This window comes from Macaca mulatta, chromosome 14 (genome assembly GCF_049350105.2).
Source record: "Macaca mulatta isolate MMU2019108-1 chromosome 14, T2T-MMU8v2.0, whole genome shotgun sequence".
NCBI lineage: Eukaryota > Metazoa > Chordata > Mammalia > Primates > Cercopithecidae > Macaca > Macaca mulatta.
The window spans coordinates 18,694,729-18,714,056 of NC_133419.1; the positions used below are offsets into that span (position 1 = coordinate 18,694,729).

At 50.9% G+C, this 19,328-nt stretch overlaps 1 protein-coding gene across 4 annotated transcripts in view; it reads left to right on the forward strand.

The window, feature by feature from the left end:
* Positions 1–19,328, forward strand: part of LRP4 (LDL receptor related protein 4) — a 60,696-nt gene that overhangs the window by 10,947 nt on the left and 30,421 nt on the right. For 2 of the 4 annotated variants that reach the window (XR_013403860.1, XM_015114355.3), the window contains exons 2-16: positions 4,743–4,889; positions 7,513–7,629; positions 7,914–8,027; positions 8,387–8,503; positions 8,858–8,986; positions 9,215–9,334; positions 10,378–10,503; positions 11,037–11,162; positions 11,354–11,488; positions 12,078–12,203; positions 12,548–12,778; positions 14,261–14,417; positions 16,902–17,119; positions 17,273–17,449; positions 17,863–17,985. Coding sequence is in view for 3 of the 4 variants with exons in the window: in XM_015114355.3 (XP_014969841.2) it covers positions 4,743–4,889; positions 7,513–7,629; positions 7,914–8,027; positions 8,387–8,503; positions 8,858–8,986; positions 9,215–9,334; positions 10,378–10,503; positions 11,037–11,162; positions 11,354–11,488; positions 12,078–12,203; positions 12,548–12,778; positions 14,261–14,417; positions 16,902–17,119; positions 17,273–17,449; positions 17,863–17,985 (2,163 nt within the window). In the remaining variant the exon portion in view is untranslated. The remainder of the gene's footprint in view (positions 1–4,742; positions 4,890–7,512; positions 7,630–7,913; positions 8,028–8,386; positions 8,504–8,857; positions 8,987–9,214; positions 9,335–10,377; positions 10,504–11,036; positions 11,163–11,353; positions 11,489–12,077; positions 12,204–12,547; positions 12,779–14,260; positions 14,418–16,901; positions 17,120–17,272; positions 17,450–17,862; positions 17,986–19,328) is intronic. The other 2 variants (XM_077962959.1, XM_077962960.1) reach the window with 2 other exon arrangements.

The window sequence follows — 19,328 nt, forward strand, 5'->3', positions numbered from 1 at the left end:
ATGAGCACATTAACATATATCCCAAAAGCTGGATAGCTTCATGATCAAAGATGGTGAATGGCATTAGGTGGAGGGGCTAGAGCCCAGGCCCCTGGAGGCTAAGGGAGCTTGTGGTGCGGCTGGCAGCTTTCAAGGCCAGAGCATAGCAGAGTGTTCTAATTCAACACTTCTTAAAATGAAGGCTGCATTTTGCCACCCACAGTCATTTGTTTTCTTTCTTCACTCACCATTCTTTTCCTTAAAAAGGGTTAAAAGCTGCCTTTATGATCACAGCCAGGACTTGAGTGAAAAGGCAGAATTCCACCTCTGAGGACCCCAAAGAGACAGCAGTTGTCCAGAAGAGCTGGCTTTTTGGAGTATAATGTGTCTGTTTACTGTATGAATGCCCAAGTCAAGCGTTTGCCTGACCGGTGGCTGCCCGCCCTTCACTGCAGCGGATGCTGAGATGTTGATTTGACATGCAGGAAGTCAAGGCCCTTCAACTGCCTGCAACTAACTTGATGCCCACCGATGGAATGCTTTGTTCCTAAAGTCTGCGCGGGGAACTCAGGACTTCTGTTATCACTCAGCCAAAGGCGGGGGTGGGGCCCTAAAGAAACAAAAGAGCTTAAGGTTCTTCCCTACCAGTAGCCTTTTCATTTGCACGCAGCCCCAGGACTCTTCTACACTTGCTCTATTCTGGTACTCCAATTTTTAATATCAAAGCCTTTTGGGAAAATTTAACCCCCACGGCCCCACATCTACACACCCCTGCATCCGCACACCCCAGCGTCCATTATTGAACATCTTTGGTGTGCCAAGGCACGAGGTTAGTTTTTTCCACCTTTATTTTCTTATCTAATCTTTGTTGCTTTTTTTTTTTTTGAGACGGAGTCTCGCTCTGCCGCCCAGGCTGGAGTGCAGTGGCCGGATCTCAGCTCACTGCAAGCTCCGCCTCCCGGGTTCACGCCATTCTCCTGCCTCAGCCTCCCGAGTAGCTGGGACTACAGGCGCCGCCACCTCGCCCGGCTAGTTTTTTGTATTTTTTAAAGTAGAGACGGGGTTTCACCGTGTCAGCCAGGATGGTCTCGATCTCCTGACCTCGTGATCCGCCCGTCTCGGCCTCCCAAAGTGCTGGGATTACAGGCTTGAGCCACCGCGCCCGGCCTTTTTTTTTTTTTTTTTTTTTTGAGACAGAGTCTCGCTGTGTTGCCCAGGCTACAGTGCAGTGGCGTGATCTCTGCTCACTGCAACCTCTGCCTCCGGGGTTCAAGCAATTCTTTTGCTTCAGCCTCCCCGGTAGCTGGGACTACAGGCGTGCACCACCATGCCCAACTAATTTTTATATTTTTAGTAGAGACAGGTTTTCACCATGTTGGCCAAGCTGGTCTCAAACTCCTGACCTCAAGCCCACCTCAGCCTCCCAAAATGCTAGGATTACAGGTGTGAGCCACCAGGTTCAGCTCCTTGTGGCTTTTTTACAAACAAGAAAACTGAAGCTTAGGGAGCTATGTGACTTGCACAAGGTCACCTGGCTGGTCGATGGAACCCAAGTCTGTCTGCTCCAGGTCCAGTGCATTGTCCTCTGCCCAACCTCCTCCTCCAATTCCCCCCCTCCACCCGCCCCATCTTCCTCTCTGTCCTTATCACACCTTTCATCCTGAACTCCCCTCTGGTACATCCCCACTCCGTACTGTGTGTGGTTAGCAGCATTTCTCAACCTCTATTGATGTTTTGGGCCAGATAATTCTTTATCACAGGGGCCTGTCTGCACGTTATAGATTTTTTTTTTTTTTTTTTTTTTTGAGGCAGAGTTTCTCTCCTGTTGCCCAGGCTGGAGAGAAAGGGCACGATCTCAGCTTACCGCAACCTCTGCCTCCGGGGTTCAAGTGATTCTCCTGCCTAAGCCTCCCAAGTAGCTGGGATTACAGGTGCCCACCACCATACCTGGCTAATGTTTGTATTTTTAGTAGAGACGGGGGTTTCACCATGTTGGCCATGCTGGTCTTAAACTCCTGACCTCAGGTGATCCGCCCACCTGGGCCTCCCAAAGTGCTGGGATTGCAGGCATGTAATCCTGTATAGAATTATACAGTTATAGAATCTTTAGCAGCATCCCTAGCTTCTACCCACCAGATGTCAGTAAGCACCACCAAGCATGACAACCAAAAATGTCTCCAAACATTGCTAAATGTCCTCCAGGGGACAAAATATCCCCAGTTGAGATCCACTGATTTAGCCTTATCCTTTTTCTCACCATGATACCCCAGGAAGGGGATCTGTGTACTGGGGAGCCCCATCACATGGAGTGGGATTAAACATCTTTGCTGTTCAGTCCAGCTAGAGTTCACCAAAAGGGTGCCTGTAGCTGTGCTGAGCCCGTCATAGTACTGAAGTTCCTCAGGCTGTGTTGTCCAGGATCTGAGTGAGAAAAGCCCTCCTCCCTTCTCAGAGTTCTCAGGCCAGAAAGGATGGAGTGGGGGCAGGAGCAGCTGGGTCTTTTAGTGCTTCCTGGGGAAGAATCCTCTACCCTGCATTTGCAGAGAGACCCGAAGAGACAGGAGCACTGGGCTTGGAGCAAGGCCTTCCTGTGAGGTCTAGAGACACTGCACCTCACAACTGGACCTCACTTGGCTTCCGCAGGAAATCCTGCATCTTTTTTTTTTTTTTTTTTGAGACAAGGTCTCACTTTGTCACCATGACTGGAGTGCAGTGATGAGATCATGGCTCACTGCAGCCTCAACCTCCTGGGCTCAAGTGATCCTCCCACATCAGGCTCCCAAGTAGCTGAGAGTACAGGCGTCCACCACCATGTCTGGCTAACTTTTGTAAATTTCTTTTCTGTAGAGACAGGGTTTCACCATGTTGCCCAGGCTGGTCTCAAAACTGCTATGCTCAAGGGACCCACCACCTCAGTCTCTCAAAGTGCTGATATTACAGGCGTGAGCCACCGCGCCCAGCCCAATCCCGCATCTTTTCTAGGGCAGCTGATTCCCATAGCATGTGGAGGGAGAGGGCCAGGCCTCAGTTGAGAATCTGGTGAAAGCTGTGATTCCTTACACAGAAACGTACATTATACCTGTAGCATCAGGGATTCACAGATCCCGAAAGCCAGCCAGCCAGCCAGCCAGCCATCCATCCATTCATCCATCCATCTGTCTATCCATCTGTCCGTCCATCCATCCATCCATCCATCCATCCATCCATCCATCCATACTTCGCAGGCTAGGAAGTTCTACCTTATGCTCACACTTACTCTTGGGGTTGAAATGGAGAGGGAAAGTTCTAGAGCTCTCTCCCTGCTTTTGGAGGGCATGGCAGCACACCTTTTTATCCCAGGCCCTGAGCCCTAGACTAGGCCAAGGAATTGTAATGTGAGACAAGGATGTACATCAAGGAGATGAGCTGCGAGAGAAAAGCTGGACCAGGTACAGAGTATAGGAGGAAGGGTGACAATTTCGAGCTGACTCCTTCTCTGTTTCAGCCCAGACTGAGGGCAGGGCCCAGCTGAGGGGAGGAAGAGGAGAAGAAAGGAAGCGGGAGAGATGAGCCATGCACTGTGGCCCCCTCCTTCCCCAGCTGCGAGCAGAGCAGCCCAGCGGGTTGGATGAATGCTGGGAGGGGGGAGAGTGACCCTGGCAGAACCCTTTGTTCCAGCTGAGGCTGGAGCGGGGCACTGAGCCATTCACACGCCATCCCAGGGCATCCTGCTGGGCACGCTGGGGAGGGGGCACAGCAGCCGGTCATGGGACTTGGCCAGGCAGATAGCTCGATGCTCAATAGGGAAGCCCAGCTGCGTGCTGCTGAAGCCGGGGGAGGGGCTGCATCTGCCAGCCTTCCTCAAGGCTGTGGCCTGTGCCACAGACAGGAAGGCCCTGGCAGGTCCCAGTTCCTCTGCCCTGAGGTGGCCTTGGGGACTCACAGCAGCCCACCCTGCTTCCTGCTCCCCTGTGTGGATTCCTTATCTTAAAGAGGCTCCAGCATTTTAATTACACCATTAGTTCTTGCCCTCCCTGGCCAACATCCCAGGGTCTGGTCCAGGACAGAGGCAGAGCATCCGTATCTCAACCTAGTTTTGGTGAGAAGGATATGGAAACCTCTCAACATCACCCCTTCTGTCCCTTGTTCTTCTTCTTCAAGAGCACCAAACCTCTGAGTGGCATTATTTGTTATTTTGGGGTTTTTTTTTTTTCTTTTTTGAGGCAAGGTCTTGCTCTGTTGCACCAGCTGGAGTGCAGTGGTGTGATCATAACTCACTGCAGCCTTGACCTCCCAGGCTCAAGCAATCCTCCCACCTCAGCCTCCCAAGTAGCTGGGACTACAGGCACGTGCCACTACCCCCAGCTAATTTTTTAGTTTTTTGTAGAAACAAGGTCTCACTATGTTGCCCAGGCTAGTCTCGAACTTCTGGGCTCAATCAATCCTCCAATCTCAGCCCCTCAAAGTGCTGTGATACAGGTATGAGCCACTGTGCCTAGCCTAGGTGGCATCATCTGTCTCTGGGCCCTTAGAGGTGCTATGCAAAAAAGCCCTGTCATAGAGGGGGTCACCTGGACTCTTTGTAAGCCCAAAGTCAGAGGGTATCTTCTGGATTGTTTATGCCCTGGAGTAGGCATGGTTTTACCGCCTGCATCTCCCTTGAAGTGTCACTGTGACTCTCCCGGTGACAGTGCCCCTTAACTAGGCCCCTCTACCTTCCCCTTGGAATGGGCTTTGGTTGAGTGGGAGCTGAGCCCTCACTGATTCCTCTTCCCTCTGCCCAGGCCTGGCCAGCAGCCCCGAGTGTGCTTGTGGTCGGAGCCACTTCACATGTGCAGTGAGTGCTCTTGGCGAGTGTACCTGCATCCCTGCCCAGTGGCAGTGTGATGGAGACAACGACTGCGGGGACCACAGCGATGAGGACGGATGTAGTAAGTACCTCCCCAGAGGCAGTGGGAGGTGGTGGAGAGGGACCTGGGCGTAGGGGGCAAGGACAAGGCTGATGGAGGGTTCTCGGCATCAACTGTGTTGGACTCAGACAGTTGGTCTTTTGCAAGCTTAATAGATACTGACGTTTGGGTAGTTTCTTCACTCTATATGGCTCTAACTCTCCTGTGTTTCTTTTTGTTGGTTCATGCATATATGTCCAAGAAAACAAACTTGAAAACAAGTATAAAAGAAGAGAACACACTTGAAACAACAGGGAGTTTCTTTAAATAGGTCTCTCTGTATTTATGTGAATATATGTTTATGTATAGGTACTGCATATTTGTGCATTTTAAAATTTATATACTATACACAAATATTGATTATTTCTATGTTTCTTATTTTGGTATTTTGTACAATAAAACCTTTTTTTTTCTTTTTTTTTTTTTTTGAGACAGGGTCTCATTCTGTGGCCCAGGCTGGAGTGCAGGGGCGTGATCTTGGCTCACTGCAACCTCCACCTCCCAGGTTCAAGTGATTCTCCTGCCTCAGCCTCCCGAGTAGCTGGGACTACAGGCATGTGCCACCATGCCCGGCTAATTTTATATACTTTTAGTAGAGATGAGGTTTCAACATTTTGGCCAGGCTGTTCTCGAACTCCTGACTTCAATCCAGCCACCTCAGCCTCCCAAAGTGCTGGGATTACAGGCATGAACTACCACACCTGGCCACACCTTTCTTAGTAATATAAACTTTGTAAGAAATCTTGTATTTTCTTAGGCTGGGCACGGTGGCTCACGCCTGTAATCCCAGCACTTTGGGAGGCTTAGGCCGGCAGATCATGAGGTCAGGAAATCGAGACCATCCTGGCTAACACGGTGAAACCCCATCTCTACCAAAAATACAAAACAATTAGCCAGGCGTGGTGGCGGGCGCCTGTAGTCCCATCTACTTGGGAGGCTGAGGCAGGAGAATGACGTGAACCCGGGAGGTGGAGCTTGCAGTGAGCCGAGATTGTGCCATTGCACTCCAGATTGGGCAACAGAGCGAGACTCCGTTTAAAAAAAATGAAGGAATTTTATATTTTCTTTAAATGTCCCTTTTCCCCTAGCATGGTAACATCTGCACAGTTGGCCAGGGTGACCTGTCTTGGATATATAGAAATATCCCTGCTAAGCCAGTTGTCTGGATTAGAGGTGCAATCTCTGACCTAACTGTGACATCTATGTCTGAGGCTGGCTAATTAGTCTAATGGGAACGGAGGTACAACTTGGACCTCATTAACCCTAACCAGTTCAGCTAATTGTGTTGATGATAAATGCTTCACTTTCATGTAGCATTTTCATAGGCATTATATCAAAAGGCCTCTATGAACTGGGTATAATTATCCCCATTGTACAGCCAAAAAGACGTCAGCTCAGAGAGGGTAAATGACTTGCTCAGAGTGCTACGTAATTAACTGGAAATTGAGCCCAGGTGTGTCAATCATTTAACAAGACGAAAAGAGGGGAAAAAAGCGCTTCTTTCTCTTGCTCATGTTTTTCTTATGCTTTCCTAGTGCCTGTGAGTTCTTTGGGTTATTCTTCTTCCCCTGCCCTGTGAACCCTTCACCACAATTCCCTTCTGAATCTCTTAGCTGTAGTTTCTGCTAAGCTTCTCCATCAGCTGGGGATGAGCCTAGGAGTCAGTAAGGAAGGACTATAAAACAGACAAGGGGGCTGGGCGTGGTAGCTCACACCTGTAATCCTAACATGTTGGGAGGCCGAGGCAGGTGGATCTCTTGAGTCCAGGAGTTCAAGACCAGCCTGGCCAACATGGCAAAAACCCATCTCTACTAAAAATCCAAAAAAAATTTTAAAAATTAAAAAAAAGCCAGGTGTGGTGGTGGGCACCTGTAATACCAGCTACTCGGGAGGCTGAGGCATGAGAATTCCTTGAACCCAGGAGGTGGAGGTTGCAGTGAGCTGAGATCACACCACTGCACTCCAGCCTGGGCGACAGAGTGAAACTCTGTCTCCAAAAAAAAAAAAAAAAAAAACTCCCCGGGTATGGTAAAGCATGCCTATAATCCCAGCTACTCGGGAGGCTAAGGCAGGAAGATCATCTGAGGTCAGGGGATCGAGACCACCCTGGCCAACATGACGAAACCCTGTCTCTACTAAAAATGCAAACAACAAAACAAAAAAAAAACTCCCTGGGTGTGGTAAAGCATGCCTGTAATCCCAGCTACTCAGGAGGCTGAGGCAGGAAGATCACCTGAGGTCAGGGGTTCGAGACCAGCCTGGCCAACATGATGAAACTCTGTCTCTACTAAAATGCAAAAAATGCAACAACAACAACAACAAAAAAACAAAAAACAAAAAAAACCTCCCCCGGGTGTGGTGAAGCATGCCTGTAATCCCAGCTACTCAGGAAGCTGAGTCAGAATCGCCTGAACCAGGAGGCAGAGGTTGCAGTGAGCCGAGATTGCACCACTGTACTCCATCCTGGGCGACAGAGTGAGACTCGGTCTCAAAAAAGGAAAACAAAAAAGACAAGGGAATTTGGAGTAAAAGGCTATCTGGCCTAGTTGAGCCTGACTAAGTATACCAGGTTGATCGACTTTTCCTTCCTTTTCCTGGGATTCAGTGCTACCTACCTGTTCCCCTCTCGACTTTCACTGTGACAATGGCAAGTGCATCCGCCGCTCCTGGGTGTGTGATGGGGACAACGACTGTGAGGATGACTCGGATGAGCAGGACTGTCGTGAGTGTTGGCAGGGGCTCGGCGGACTCCATTGAGTTCTATTGGGAAAGGATTTTCAATCCGAAAGTGATGCCCCAGGTCCACATGGACCCTTGTGTTTTCAGCACTTGGTCCTGTCCTTTTACTTCCTCTTGCAGTCAGATAAGCTGCTGAGAGGCAGCCTTCTCCTTCGGAGCCCTCAGGGCAGCACTGGAGCTACTTGACTGCTCCGGAGGGCTTTAAGTCAGGCTTCCAGGCACCAGACCCCCACTGCCTGCAGCAGCCTGACTGTCCTGTGTCCACAGCCCCCCGGGAGTGTGAGGAGGACGAGTTTCCCTGCCAGAACGGCTACTGCATCCGGAGTCTGTGGCACTGCGATGGTGACAATGACTGTGGTGACAACAGCGATGAGCAGTGTGGTGGGTGGCCCCAGTGGGGGGAGGCAGACACGGTGGCCAGTGGGTGGCCTGGCCATAGGAAGAGATAGCAGCAATGGCCCCAGCACTGCCAAACCTTGAACTGCCCAGATATCTGGAGCAGCTAGAGGAAGGCAGAGGGAGCAGAGCCGCTCAGACCCCGGAGTAACTGTGGACCAGGAGGCTGAGGCCCAGTATCTCCAGGGCCCCCGTTCTTCACGGAGTGTCTGCACTGACTCTGGGGTGCCTTTCAGGGCCTGGGTCAGACCCGCCAAAGCCAGTGAGGTTGCGGAGTCAGAGAGGAGGGTGAGAGGGTTGCCTGTGGGGCCCTCTCAGAACTGCTGTCCCATCGCATCCCCCAGACATGCGCAAGTGCTCCGACAAGGAGTTCCGCTGCAGTGACGGAAGCTGCATTGCTGAGCACTGGTACTGCGACGGTGACACCGACTGCAAAGATGGCTCCGATGAGGAGAGCTGTCGTGAGTGGCCCCAGACCTCAGGCTGTTGGGTTGGATGAGGGCGCATGGTTCTGCCCATGGGCTAAGGGTGAGGCTGAGGGGTACATATACCAAGGGCAAGGAGCATGGGTGCCTCAGCAAGAGCTCCTCCTGGGCTGAGCTAGGGAGGGACCAAGTTCCCCAGGTGGGAAAGGAAGGCTCCCTTTGGTCCACCTGAATATGGGCGTCTATAAGGGCTGTCCCAGATGAAACCTGGTTGCATCTCGCTTGAAGAAGCTCTCCTGCCTGCACATCCTGCCTGCTTGAGGAATCAAGGCCCCTCTCCTTCATCCAGGCCTGAGTGTGTGCCCCTCCCCACCCCTGCCTTCCTTCCAGCCTCAGCAGTGCCAGCACCCCCCTGCAACCTGGAGGAGTTCCAGTGTGCCTATGGCCGCTGTATCCTCGATATCTACCACTGCGATGGCGACGATGACTGCGGAGACTGGTCGGACGAGTCTGACTGCTGTGAGTGCTCCGGGCAGCTGGGAGGCGGGGAGGCCAGGCTGGGAAGAACTCCTCGGGTGGCAAGGCACAGGTGCCAGCTGGGGCAGGAGTTCAGAGAGGAGTTTCTGGTTTTTCTGGTCCCTCTTGGGAAGAGATGGAGGAACTGGGATTCTGGGACTGTGGCCTTCTAGTCTGCCATGGGACACTGTGCACAGACTGGCTAGAGACAGAAGTCTCATGTTTCCCTAGCCTCCCACCAGCCCTGCCGCTCTGGGGAGTTCATGTGTGACAGCGGCCTGTGCATCAATGCAGGCTGGCGCTGCGATGGTGACGCGGACTGTGATGACCAGTCTGATGAGCGCAACTGCAGTGAGTGGGGGAATGGAATTAGGCTGGGCTTGAACTAAGGAGAAGGCTTGTGGAGCCAAAGAGGCCCCTACCGGCTAGGCACGGTGGCTCACGCCTATAATCCCAGCACTTTGGGAGGCCGAGGCGGGTGGATCACTTGAGGTCAGGAGTTCGAGACCAACCTGGGCAACATGGTTAAACCCCATCTCTAGCCGGGCGCGGTGGCTCACGCCTGTAATCCCAGCACTTTGGGAGGCCGAGGCGGGCGGATCACGAGGTCAGGAGATCGAGACCATCCTGGCTAACACGGTGAAACCCCGCTTCTACTAAAAATGCAAAAAATTAGCCGGGCGAGGTGGCGGGCGCCTGTAGTCCCAGCTACTCGGAGGCTGAGGCAGGAGAATGGCATGAAGCTGGGAGGCGGAGCTTGCAGTGAGCCGAGATCGCGCCATTGCACTCCAGCCTGGGCAACTAAGCGAGACTCTGTCTCAAAAAAAAAAAATAAAAAAATAAAAATAAAAAAATAAACCCCATCTCTACTAAAAATACAAAACTTAGCCGGGTGTGGTGGCGGATACCTGTAATCCCAGCTACTCGGGAGGCTGAGGCAGGAGAATCGCTTGAAGCCAGGAGGCAGGGGTTGCAGTGAGCCAAGACAGCATCCCTGCACTCCAGCTTAGGTGACAGAGTGAGATGACATCTCAAAAAAAAAAAAAAAAAAAAAAAAGACAAAGAGGCCATTACCCATAAATCTTGAAGACACTGGGTAAGACCACCATGTACAGTCGTGTAGGTCGTGCACTGTGCAGAGGCAATATGTTCAAAGGGAAGCCAGTCACATAATAGATTTATATACTCATCATGGCAGTTTTCCAGCAGATGGCAGTAAAGTGTCTTGAGGAAAGGATACCTTTTTCTGATTCACACAAAGACGCCATATAAACCAGCTGTGATCCTGGTGTCAAGAGTGGCATGGGTACTGACATAAGCTGCAGCTTTGGGTGGCAGGGAGAATTTCAGGCTGAAATGGGGCCCACCTTTCATTAGGCCTTTGCTTTGCCCAGCCACCTCCATGTGTACAGCAGAACAGTTCCGCTGTCGCTCAGGCCGCTGCGTCCGCCTGTCCTGGCGCTGTGATGGGGAGGACGACTGTGCGGACAATAGCGATGAAGAGAACTGTGAGAATACAGGTGGTGTCTCCCGGGGTGCCCCAGAACCCTTAGCCTATAGTTGGGGTGGAAGGGTGGAAAAGAGGGTGTTATTGCTGTCTTTCCAGTCGGGTTGAGGTTTTACCAGTGTAAAATCCAGGAGCACCATTAAACTGCGGCCTTATGGCCTGGAGCACGGTATCAGAGCTGCGAGTTTCAATTGCCACTCCTATTCTAACTCACACACAGCCAGTGCCTTTAGCTCTGGTCTACTGAGGAAGGACTACCTTCCATCTGGCAGCCCCCATGGGTGCTCCCCGGCCATACTCAGTACTGAGCATGTGGATGTAGTTTTTCATTCTGTTCCATATTCCTCACCATCCCACTGTGGTGTCCTGGGGAGAAAGCGAATGCAGACATTCAGCCAGCCCTGTCTGAGCTGCTTCCTGCCCAGGACCCTCACCCTCCCACCTTGAGTCTCATCTGTCTCCAGCTTACCCTAGAAAATGACAGGCTCCCATCTCTTTGTTGACCCAAGCCCTGCCTTGCTGTGACCTGACCCTCCCTCTCCCTAGGAAGCCCCCAGTGTGCCTCGGACCAGTTCCTGTGTTGGAATGGGCGCTGCATTGGGCAGAGGAAGCTGTGCAATGGGGTCAACGACTGTGGTGACAACAGCGACGAAAGCCCACAGCAGAATTGCCGTGAGTGTCCCCAGTGGGCAGACCTGGCCCATGGTTTGTGGCCGAACCCCACCCATAGGGTTCAAAGGGAATCCTCCCTCAGGACTCTTGCAGCTTTGGGAGCTGTTGTTCCCGGTCCAGGTGGAATGCCAAGTTGGCTGTCTGGGGGAGGATTCTGGGCTCAACTCCCAACTCTGGCTTGGCTGGCACAGGGCCCCGGACAGGTGAGGAGAACTGCAATGTTAACAACGGTGGCTGTGCCCAGAAGTGCCAGATGGTGCGAGGGGCAGTGCAGTGTACCTGCCACACAGGCTACCGGCTCACAGAGGATGGGCACACGTGCCAAGGTGAGCTGAGGCCTGGTTTGCAGCAGAGTCGGGGTTCTGAGCAGGGGCAGCAGACAGGCAGCTGTGTTTCCTACGGGTCAGGCATGTGAAGGCTGTGACCTCATTTCATCCTCACAATAACCCTAGGAGGTGGGGATCATCCTTCCCATTTCACAGATGGGGAAACTGAAGCACAGAGAGGATAAGTAGCTTACCAAAGGCCACACAGCTGGTGAGCAGCAGAGTTGGGATTCCAGCCCAGGTCTGCATGACCTTAAAGCCCTTAACCATTTCTTTTTTTTTTTTTTTTTTTTTTTTTTTGAGATAGAGTCTTGCTCTGTCACCCAGGCTGGAGTTCAGTGGTGCAATCTCGGCTCACGGCTGCCTCCGCCTCCTGGGTTCAAGCAATTCTCCTACCTCAGCCTCCCAAGTAGCTGGGACTATAAGTGTGTGCCACCATGCCCGGCCGCCCTTAACTGTTTCTTAGACAACCTTCCCACTAGGCCTGGAAAGTAGATGGGGATGTGGGCAGAAAAGCAGCTCGGCAGCCTGGGAGCGGGGGTGGGAGGACGACAGAAGGGAGATCTCTTGACGTGCCTGGTGTTCCCAGATGTGAATGAGTGTGCCGACGAGGGGTATTGCAGCCAGGGTTGCACCAACAGCGAAGGGGCTTTCCAGTGCTGGTGCGAAACAGGCTATGAACTACGGCCCGACCGGCGCAGCTGCAAGGCTCTGGGTAAGGGCTGTTGGCACTTGGCTGGGTGGGCAGAGGGCTGAGCATGGAGGAAGGCCAAGTGCTCTGGTGCTCAGGGATTTGCAGAGAGGTAGAGAGATTTCCATCGCAGTAAAACGGAGCAACAGTTGCATTCTGAGCCCCAAGAAAAGCTGCCGTGGTGGAGTGGGCTGGGGAGGGGTGGAGGAGTATAGTTTAAGGGTTGCTACTCTTCTGCTACTGATGCTGACAGCCTGGGGCATGCCCTTGTGGGCACATGGCTCTATCAGTCAGCTGAAGACCTGCTGATGGGTACCAGGGGTGGCTCTGAAACCCAGTGGGGACCCCATGTTTATACTGTGTCCCAGGGCCAGAGCCTGTGCTGCTGTTCGCCAATCGCATCGACATCCGGCAGGTGCTGCCGCACCGCTCTGAGTACACGCTGCTGCTTAACAACCTGGAGAACGCCATTGCCCTTGATTTCCACCACCGCCGCGAGCTTGTCTTCTGGTCAGACGTCACCCTGGACCGGATCCTCCGTGCCAACCTCAACGGCAGCAACGTGGAGGAGGTTGTGTCTACTGGGCTGGAGAGCCCAGGTAGGGAATGAGCCCCCATGGAGAGGGGCAGAGCCATGCCACATGCGCAGCAACGGTGGGAGGAGCAGGCCAGTGGTTTGCAAACCTTAGGCAGCAGCACATCTTTTTCTTCCAGGGAAATCTTAGCTGGAGCTCTAATATAGAAAACATTTGTTAATATATATCAATTTTATAGGTTCAAATATAACATTTGCTTATGATTGAACTCAGTCAGTGAGAATAATCAGAGCACGTTGGTGGTTGTAATCATGGGAGGGGAATCAGATTGATGGATGACAGAGTTCTCTATCAGCCTTTGCATCTAGTTTATTTCTGAGTTTTGTTTCAATTGCTTAGTATTAAGAATATTCAGATTGACCTGGATAAGTATATCAAAATGTTTTATAGATTTTAAAAAAATAGGCCAGGTGCGGTGGCTCACGCCTGTAATCCCAGCACTTTGGGAGGCCGAGGTGGGCAGATCATCTGAGGTTGGGAGTTCGAGACCAGCCTGACTGACATGGAGAAACCGCATCTCTACTAAAAATACAAAAGTTAGCTGGGCATGGTGGCGCATGCCTGTAATCCCAGCTACTCAGGAGGCTGAGGCAGGAGAATTGCTTAAACTCGGGAAGCAGAGGTTGTGGTGAGCCAAGATCGTGCCATTGCACTCCAGCCTAGGCAACAAGAGCAAAACTCCGTCTCAAAGGAAAAAAAAAAAAACAGGCCAGGAGTGGTGGCTCACGCCTGTAATCCCAGCACTTTGGGAGGCTGAAGCAGGTGGATAACCTGAGGTCAGGAGTTTGAGACCAGCCTGGCCAACATGGCGAAACCCCGTCTCTATTAAAAATACAAAAGTTAGCCAGGCGTGGTGGCACACACCTGTAATTCCAGCTACTTGGCAGGCTAAGGAAGGAGAAACGCTTGAATCCAGGAGGTGGAGGTTGCAGTGAGCCAAGATCGTGCCACTGCACTCCAGCCTGCGCAATGGGAGTGAGACTCCATCTCAAAACAAACAAACAAACAAACAAACAAACCACAGAAACAGCTCACTTGGCAATCTCAGACTATTTTACAAACAGGTGAAGTGGTCAAATTCTAATTTGGTATCAAGCACATTGGACTCAAATGCTTAGAGAACTTCTGAAATGCCTCTGCAAAACCCTAGATGACAATTTACAAACCCCAGGGTCAGAGCAGTGGGGGACCCTGGGAATGCGTCAGGGAGACGGAATTCAGGAAGTGAGGTATGGTTGGCTGTGAGGAGGAAGTGCATGCCCTTGGACAGTTACTTGACTTTTCTGTGCCTCACTTTCCTCATCCTCATGGAAATTACAGTATCTAGCTCACAGAGTTGTGATGCTTAAATGAATTCATGTATCTAAAATGATGACAATAGTGCCTGGCCCAAGAAATTGCTTCCTGTAAGAGTTTGCTCTTGTTACTATGGGAAAGGGGAGCCTGGGTTGACTCCTTGACATTTTTTGTGCTGCTTCTCACCAGGGGGCCTGGCTGTGGATTGGGTCCATGACAAACTCTACTGGACCGACTCAGGCACCTCAAGGATTGAGGTGGCCAATCTGGACGGGGCCCACCGGAAGGTGCTGCTGTGGCAGAACCTGGAGAAGCCCCGGGCCATTGCCTTGCATCCCATGGAGGGGTAAGTTGTATCTCAGGCTGCTGAATCTCTCTTGCAACTTCTCGGGACAGCTCCCAGGCTACCGGACTAGATGCTCTGGGGGTACATCTTCAAAGTGTGGTGTAGCTGGGCCTGGTGGCTCATGCCTGTAATCCCAGCACTCTGGGAGGCCGAGGCGGGCAGATCACCTGAGGTCAGGAGTTCGAGACTAGCCTGGCCAACATGGTGAAACCCTGTCTCTGCAAAATACAAAAATTAGCCAGGCATGGTGGCGGGTGCTTGTAATCACAGCTACTCAGGAGGCTGAGGCAGGAGAGTCGTTTGAACCCAGGAGGCGCAGGTTACAGTGAGCTGAGATTGCGCCACTGCACTCCAGCCTGGGTGACAGAGTGAGACTCTGTCTCAAAAAAAAAAAAAAAAAGGTGTGATGTTATGTTAATAACATGGGCCCTGTCCCCCACACACTTGAGTCTGGATCCTGGCTCTGTAGTAACTGGCTATGTGGCCTTGGGCCAGTTAATCTCTGTCTGCCTTGTTTACTCATTTCTAAATTGGCGATTAAAAAAAATACTTCCGTCATAGTTGTGTGAAGATTAAATGAGGTGATGCATTTTAAATTGCATATAATACACATTAGATAAGTTGTAGGTGTTTAGTATTTTTATTATTAGCTCATAAGGTTGACCTAATTAATACAAATTAAGTTATTAGTAATTCATAAGAATTGTAATTAATTATTATTGCCTAAAAATTAATAGAGGGGCTGGGCACAGTGGCTCACACCTGTAATTCCAGTACTTTTGGAGACACAGGTAGGAGGATCACTTGAGTCCAGGAGTTCAAGACCAGCCTGGGCGACATAGTGTGGCCTCATCTCTACAAAAAATTTTTTTAAATTAGCCTGGCTTAGTGGGTGCATGGCTGTAGTCCCAGCTACTTGGGAGGTTGAGGTGCAAGGATGGCTTGAGACTGGGAGGTCGAGCTTGTAGGGAGCCATGATTGCAACACTGCATTCCAGCCTGGGTGACAGAGTAAGACCCTGTCTCAAAAAAAAGTTAAATAAATAAAATTGAGAAATCTGGTCAGGTTCAGTGGCTCAACGCCTGTAATCTCAGCACTTTGGGATGCTGAGGTGGGCAGATTGCTTGAGCCCAGGAGTTCAAGACCAGCTTGGGCAACATGGCAAAACCCCATCTCTATAAAAAGTACAAAAATTAGCTGGACTTACTGGTGCATGCCTGTAGTCCCAACTACATAGGAGGCTGAGGCAGGAGGATCACCTGAGTCCCAGAGTTCGAGACTGCAGTGAGCCATGATCATGACACTGCACTCGTGGATGACAGAGTGAGACCCTATCTCAAAAAGAAATTTAATTTAAAATTCAGAAATCTGAATTAAAGAAAAACTCCCAAAATGAAGTTCTTACGTCTGGCTTCTAAAAATTCTATTCAGTCAATGGAGGGAGTATCTTATAAGGTCCTGCAGTATGTGTCAACTGTTTTAGAAACTCTCTCTGTGTGTGTGTGTGTGTGTGTGTGTGTGTGTGTGTGTGTATAAAATACAAAAGGGGCCAGGCGTGGTGACTCAAGCTTGTAACCCCAGCACTTTGGGAGGCCAAGGCAGGTGGATCACTTGAGGTCAGGAGTTTGAGACTAGCCTGGCCAACATGGTGAAACCCCATCTCTACTAAAAATACAAAGATTAGTTGGGCGTGGTGGTGGGCGCCTGTAATCCCAGCTACTCAGGAGGCTGAGGCAGGAGAATCACTTGAGCCCAGGAGGTGGAGGTTGCAGTGAGCTGAAATCGTGCCACTGCATTCCAGCCTGGGCAACAGAGCGAGACTCTGTCTCAAAAATAAAATAAAATAAAATACAAAAGGCAGTGGAAGAGACTGTGACAAAGAAGAAAGTGCCTGTCCTAATATTACATTGTATTGTCATTTATGAGGCTTTGTCTGTTTTGTTCACTGCTAGATTTCCAGTGCCTAAGATAGTATGTCCTGCCTGTTGCCAGTACGAAAAAAAAAATTATTAAATGAATAAATGCCCTGTCTGAAGACATTTAAACTCAAACACTTAAAAAGCATTCTGAGGCCAGGCATGGCAACTCATGCCTGTAACCCTCGCACTTTGGAAGGCCGAAGCAGGAGGATCGCTTGAGCTCAGGAGTTTGAGACCAGCCTGGGTAACATAGCAAGACCTCATCTCTACTACTACAAAAAAAAAAATTTTTTTTAATTGGTTAGGTGTAGTGGTACTAGCTGCTCAGAAGGCTGAGGTGGGAGGCCTTCTGAGCCCAGGAGATTGAGGCTGCAGTGAGCTGTGATTGCACCTGCCCTCCAGCGTGGGTGACAGAATGAGACCCTATCTTAAAAAAATGCATTCTGTGGACCAAACATTGGAGTCCCCTGAGTTAAATGGATAAAAGCCCCCTACCTGATTATTCTCCTGGTTACCTACCTGTTTTCTGCTGCCCACTTCCCAATTTACTTTTCTCTCTTCCTAGTACCATTTACTGGACAGACTGGGGCAACACCCCCCGTATTGAGGCCTCCAGCATGGATGGCTCTGGACGCCGCATCATTGCTGATACCCATCTCTTCTGGCCCAATGGCCTCACCATCGACTATGCTGGGCGCCGTATGTACTGGGTGGATGCTAAGCACCATGTCATTGAGAGGGCCAATCTGGATGGGAGTCACCGTAAGGCTGTCATTAGCCAGGGTGAGCCCCTTCCTTCACTCTCCATCTCTTGTCCTCCTGCCCCTGTCCCTGTCCCCCAGGAGCCTTGGCAGAGGCTTTGTGTAGTTGCCAGGCCTGGGCCCAGAGACCATGGCAGTCCATGTCCAGACTGAGGTCTTCCTGGACTTTCCCCAGGCCTTCCGCATCCCTTCGCCATCACAGTGTTTGAAGACAGCCTGTACTGGACAGACTGGCACACCAAGAGCATCAATAGCGCTAACAAATTTACGGGGAAGAACCAGGAAATCATTCGCAACAAACTCCACTTCCCTATGGACATCCACACCTTGCACCCGCAGCGCCAACCTGCAGGTAAAAAACTGCCCAGCGGGTGAGCCAAAGTAGTCTCATGGTTGAGGTGGCCTCTGGTGCCTTTGAGAACTTTCCTTCCCCTTAGGAGTTGCCATTTCTTCTGATGGGGAAATCCAGCGGGGCACTGACATGGGCTAACTCCTCCCTCTGCTGGACATTCAGGGCAGTACAACAAGATTCACGAAAAGACTCATTAGGCTTCACCGTTCCCATCTAATTCAAGCAGACATTTACAGGCCATCTTCTCTGTGCCGGGTAGTCACTGTGCTAGCAGCGGGGGCAGATGTCAAAAATAATAAGACATAGTTTCTCCCTTCAGGGAACTATCACCCTACCTTAAACCCCTATTCCTTAGTCTTGGGGTCACTTTTGCAAACCTTTGCTAATCCTCTTGCCCTGGGCTCTTTGAGCAGGGAAGAACCGCTGTGGGGACAACAACGGAGGCTGCACGCACCTGTGTCTGCCCAGTGGCCAGAACTACACCTGTGCCTGCCCCACTGGCTTCCGCAAGATCAGCAGCCACGCCTGTGCCCAGAGTAAGTGGGTCTGCGACACCAGCCTCTATGGAGGCTATTGTGAGGATGGGGAGAAGGAACAAGGGATAGGAGGTGGAGGGATTGCCTATCGTGGGAAAAACCACATTCCTCAGGGAGCCCTGGAGAGGAAGAACTTAAGAGGCTGAGGGATCTTCTATCAAAGCTGAGGACTGAGGACCCAGCTCTAGCTGCTGAAGGCTCAGCAACACCACCTGGTCGAGTGTGAACACCTGCAATCAGGCTCATGTGTCATTTTACCAGGCAGGATACCTTCTCCATAGGCAGCAAGAGGGTTTTATGCTCTTCTGGAAAACAGGGGAATGATTTCCCACCTTTTTACCTTTAGCCTCACCCTGTTGAAGACTTTCTTTCGGCCCTTAAACCAGGAAGCCAAAGTTCGAATCTCTGATGATGTTCTGTGTGAGCAGGTCCTGGATAAATATGTGTCAAACAAATGGAAGATCGTGGGATTCCCTGGTCTCTCCCTGAACTACTACTTTGGCTTCCTTTGGGCTCCTGCGGGGTTATTGCTTTGAGAGGGTAGCCCTGGAGAGCCCTGCACACGATGACTTTTTCTAAGAATAGTCCAGAGAGGAGCAGTCCGGGCGTATGGCACGACCAGCAGGGGGCCTGGGGTGACTCCTCACACACCAGCAGCTGTTCTTGTTTACTGCTGCATACCCGACCGACCCTCTGAAATCTGGGTACAATAAAATTCTCCTGGGACCTGGGTCCTTTCTAGAGAGTGTGGTTAGGGAAAACATTCAGAAGTTTCAGTCATACACATTAAAAACCTAATTCATACACATTAAGAACCTAATTTCACGCTCTGAGTTTTCCCCTTGCATTCTTTTTTTTTTTTTGAGACAGAGTTTTGCTCTTGTTGCCCAGGCTGGAGTGCAACGGCACAATCTTGGCTCACTGCAACCTCCCCTTCTCAGGTTCAAGCGATTCTCCTGCCTCAGCCTCCCAAGTAGCTGGGATTACAGGCATGCGCCACCATGCCTGGCTAATTTTGTATTTTTAGTAGAGATGGGGTTTCTCCATGTTGGTCAGGCTGGTCTCAAACTCCCAACCTTAGGTGATCTGCCCACCTCAGCCTCCCAAAATGCTGGGCTTACAGGCATGAGTCACTGCACCCGGCTTTTTTTTTTTTTTTTTTTTTTTTTTTTAAGAGAGAGTCATTCTGTCGCCCAGGCTGGAGTGCAGTGGTGTGATTTTGGCTCACTGCAACCTCCGCCTCCTGGGTTCAAGTGATTCTCCTGTCCCAGCTCTGTGAGTAGCTGGGATTACAGGTGTGCACCACCACACCCAGCTAATTTTTGTATTTTTAGTAGAGATGG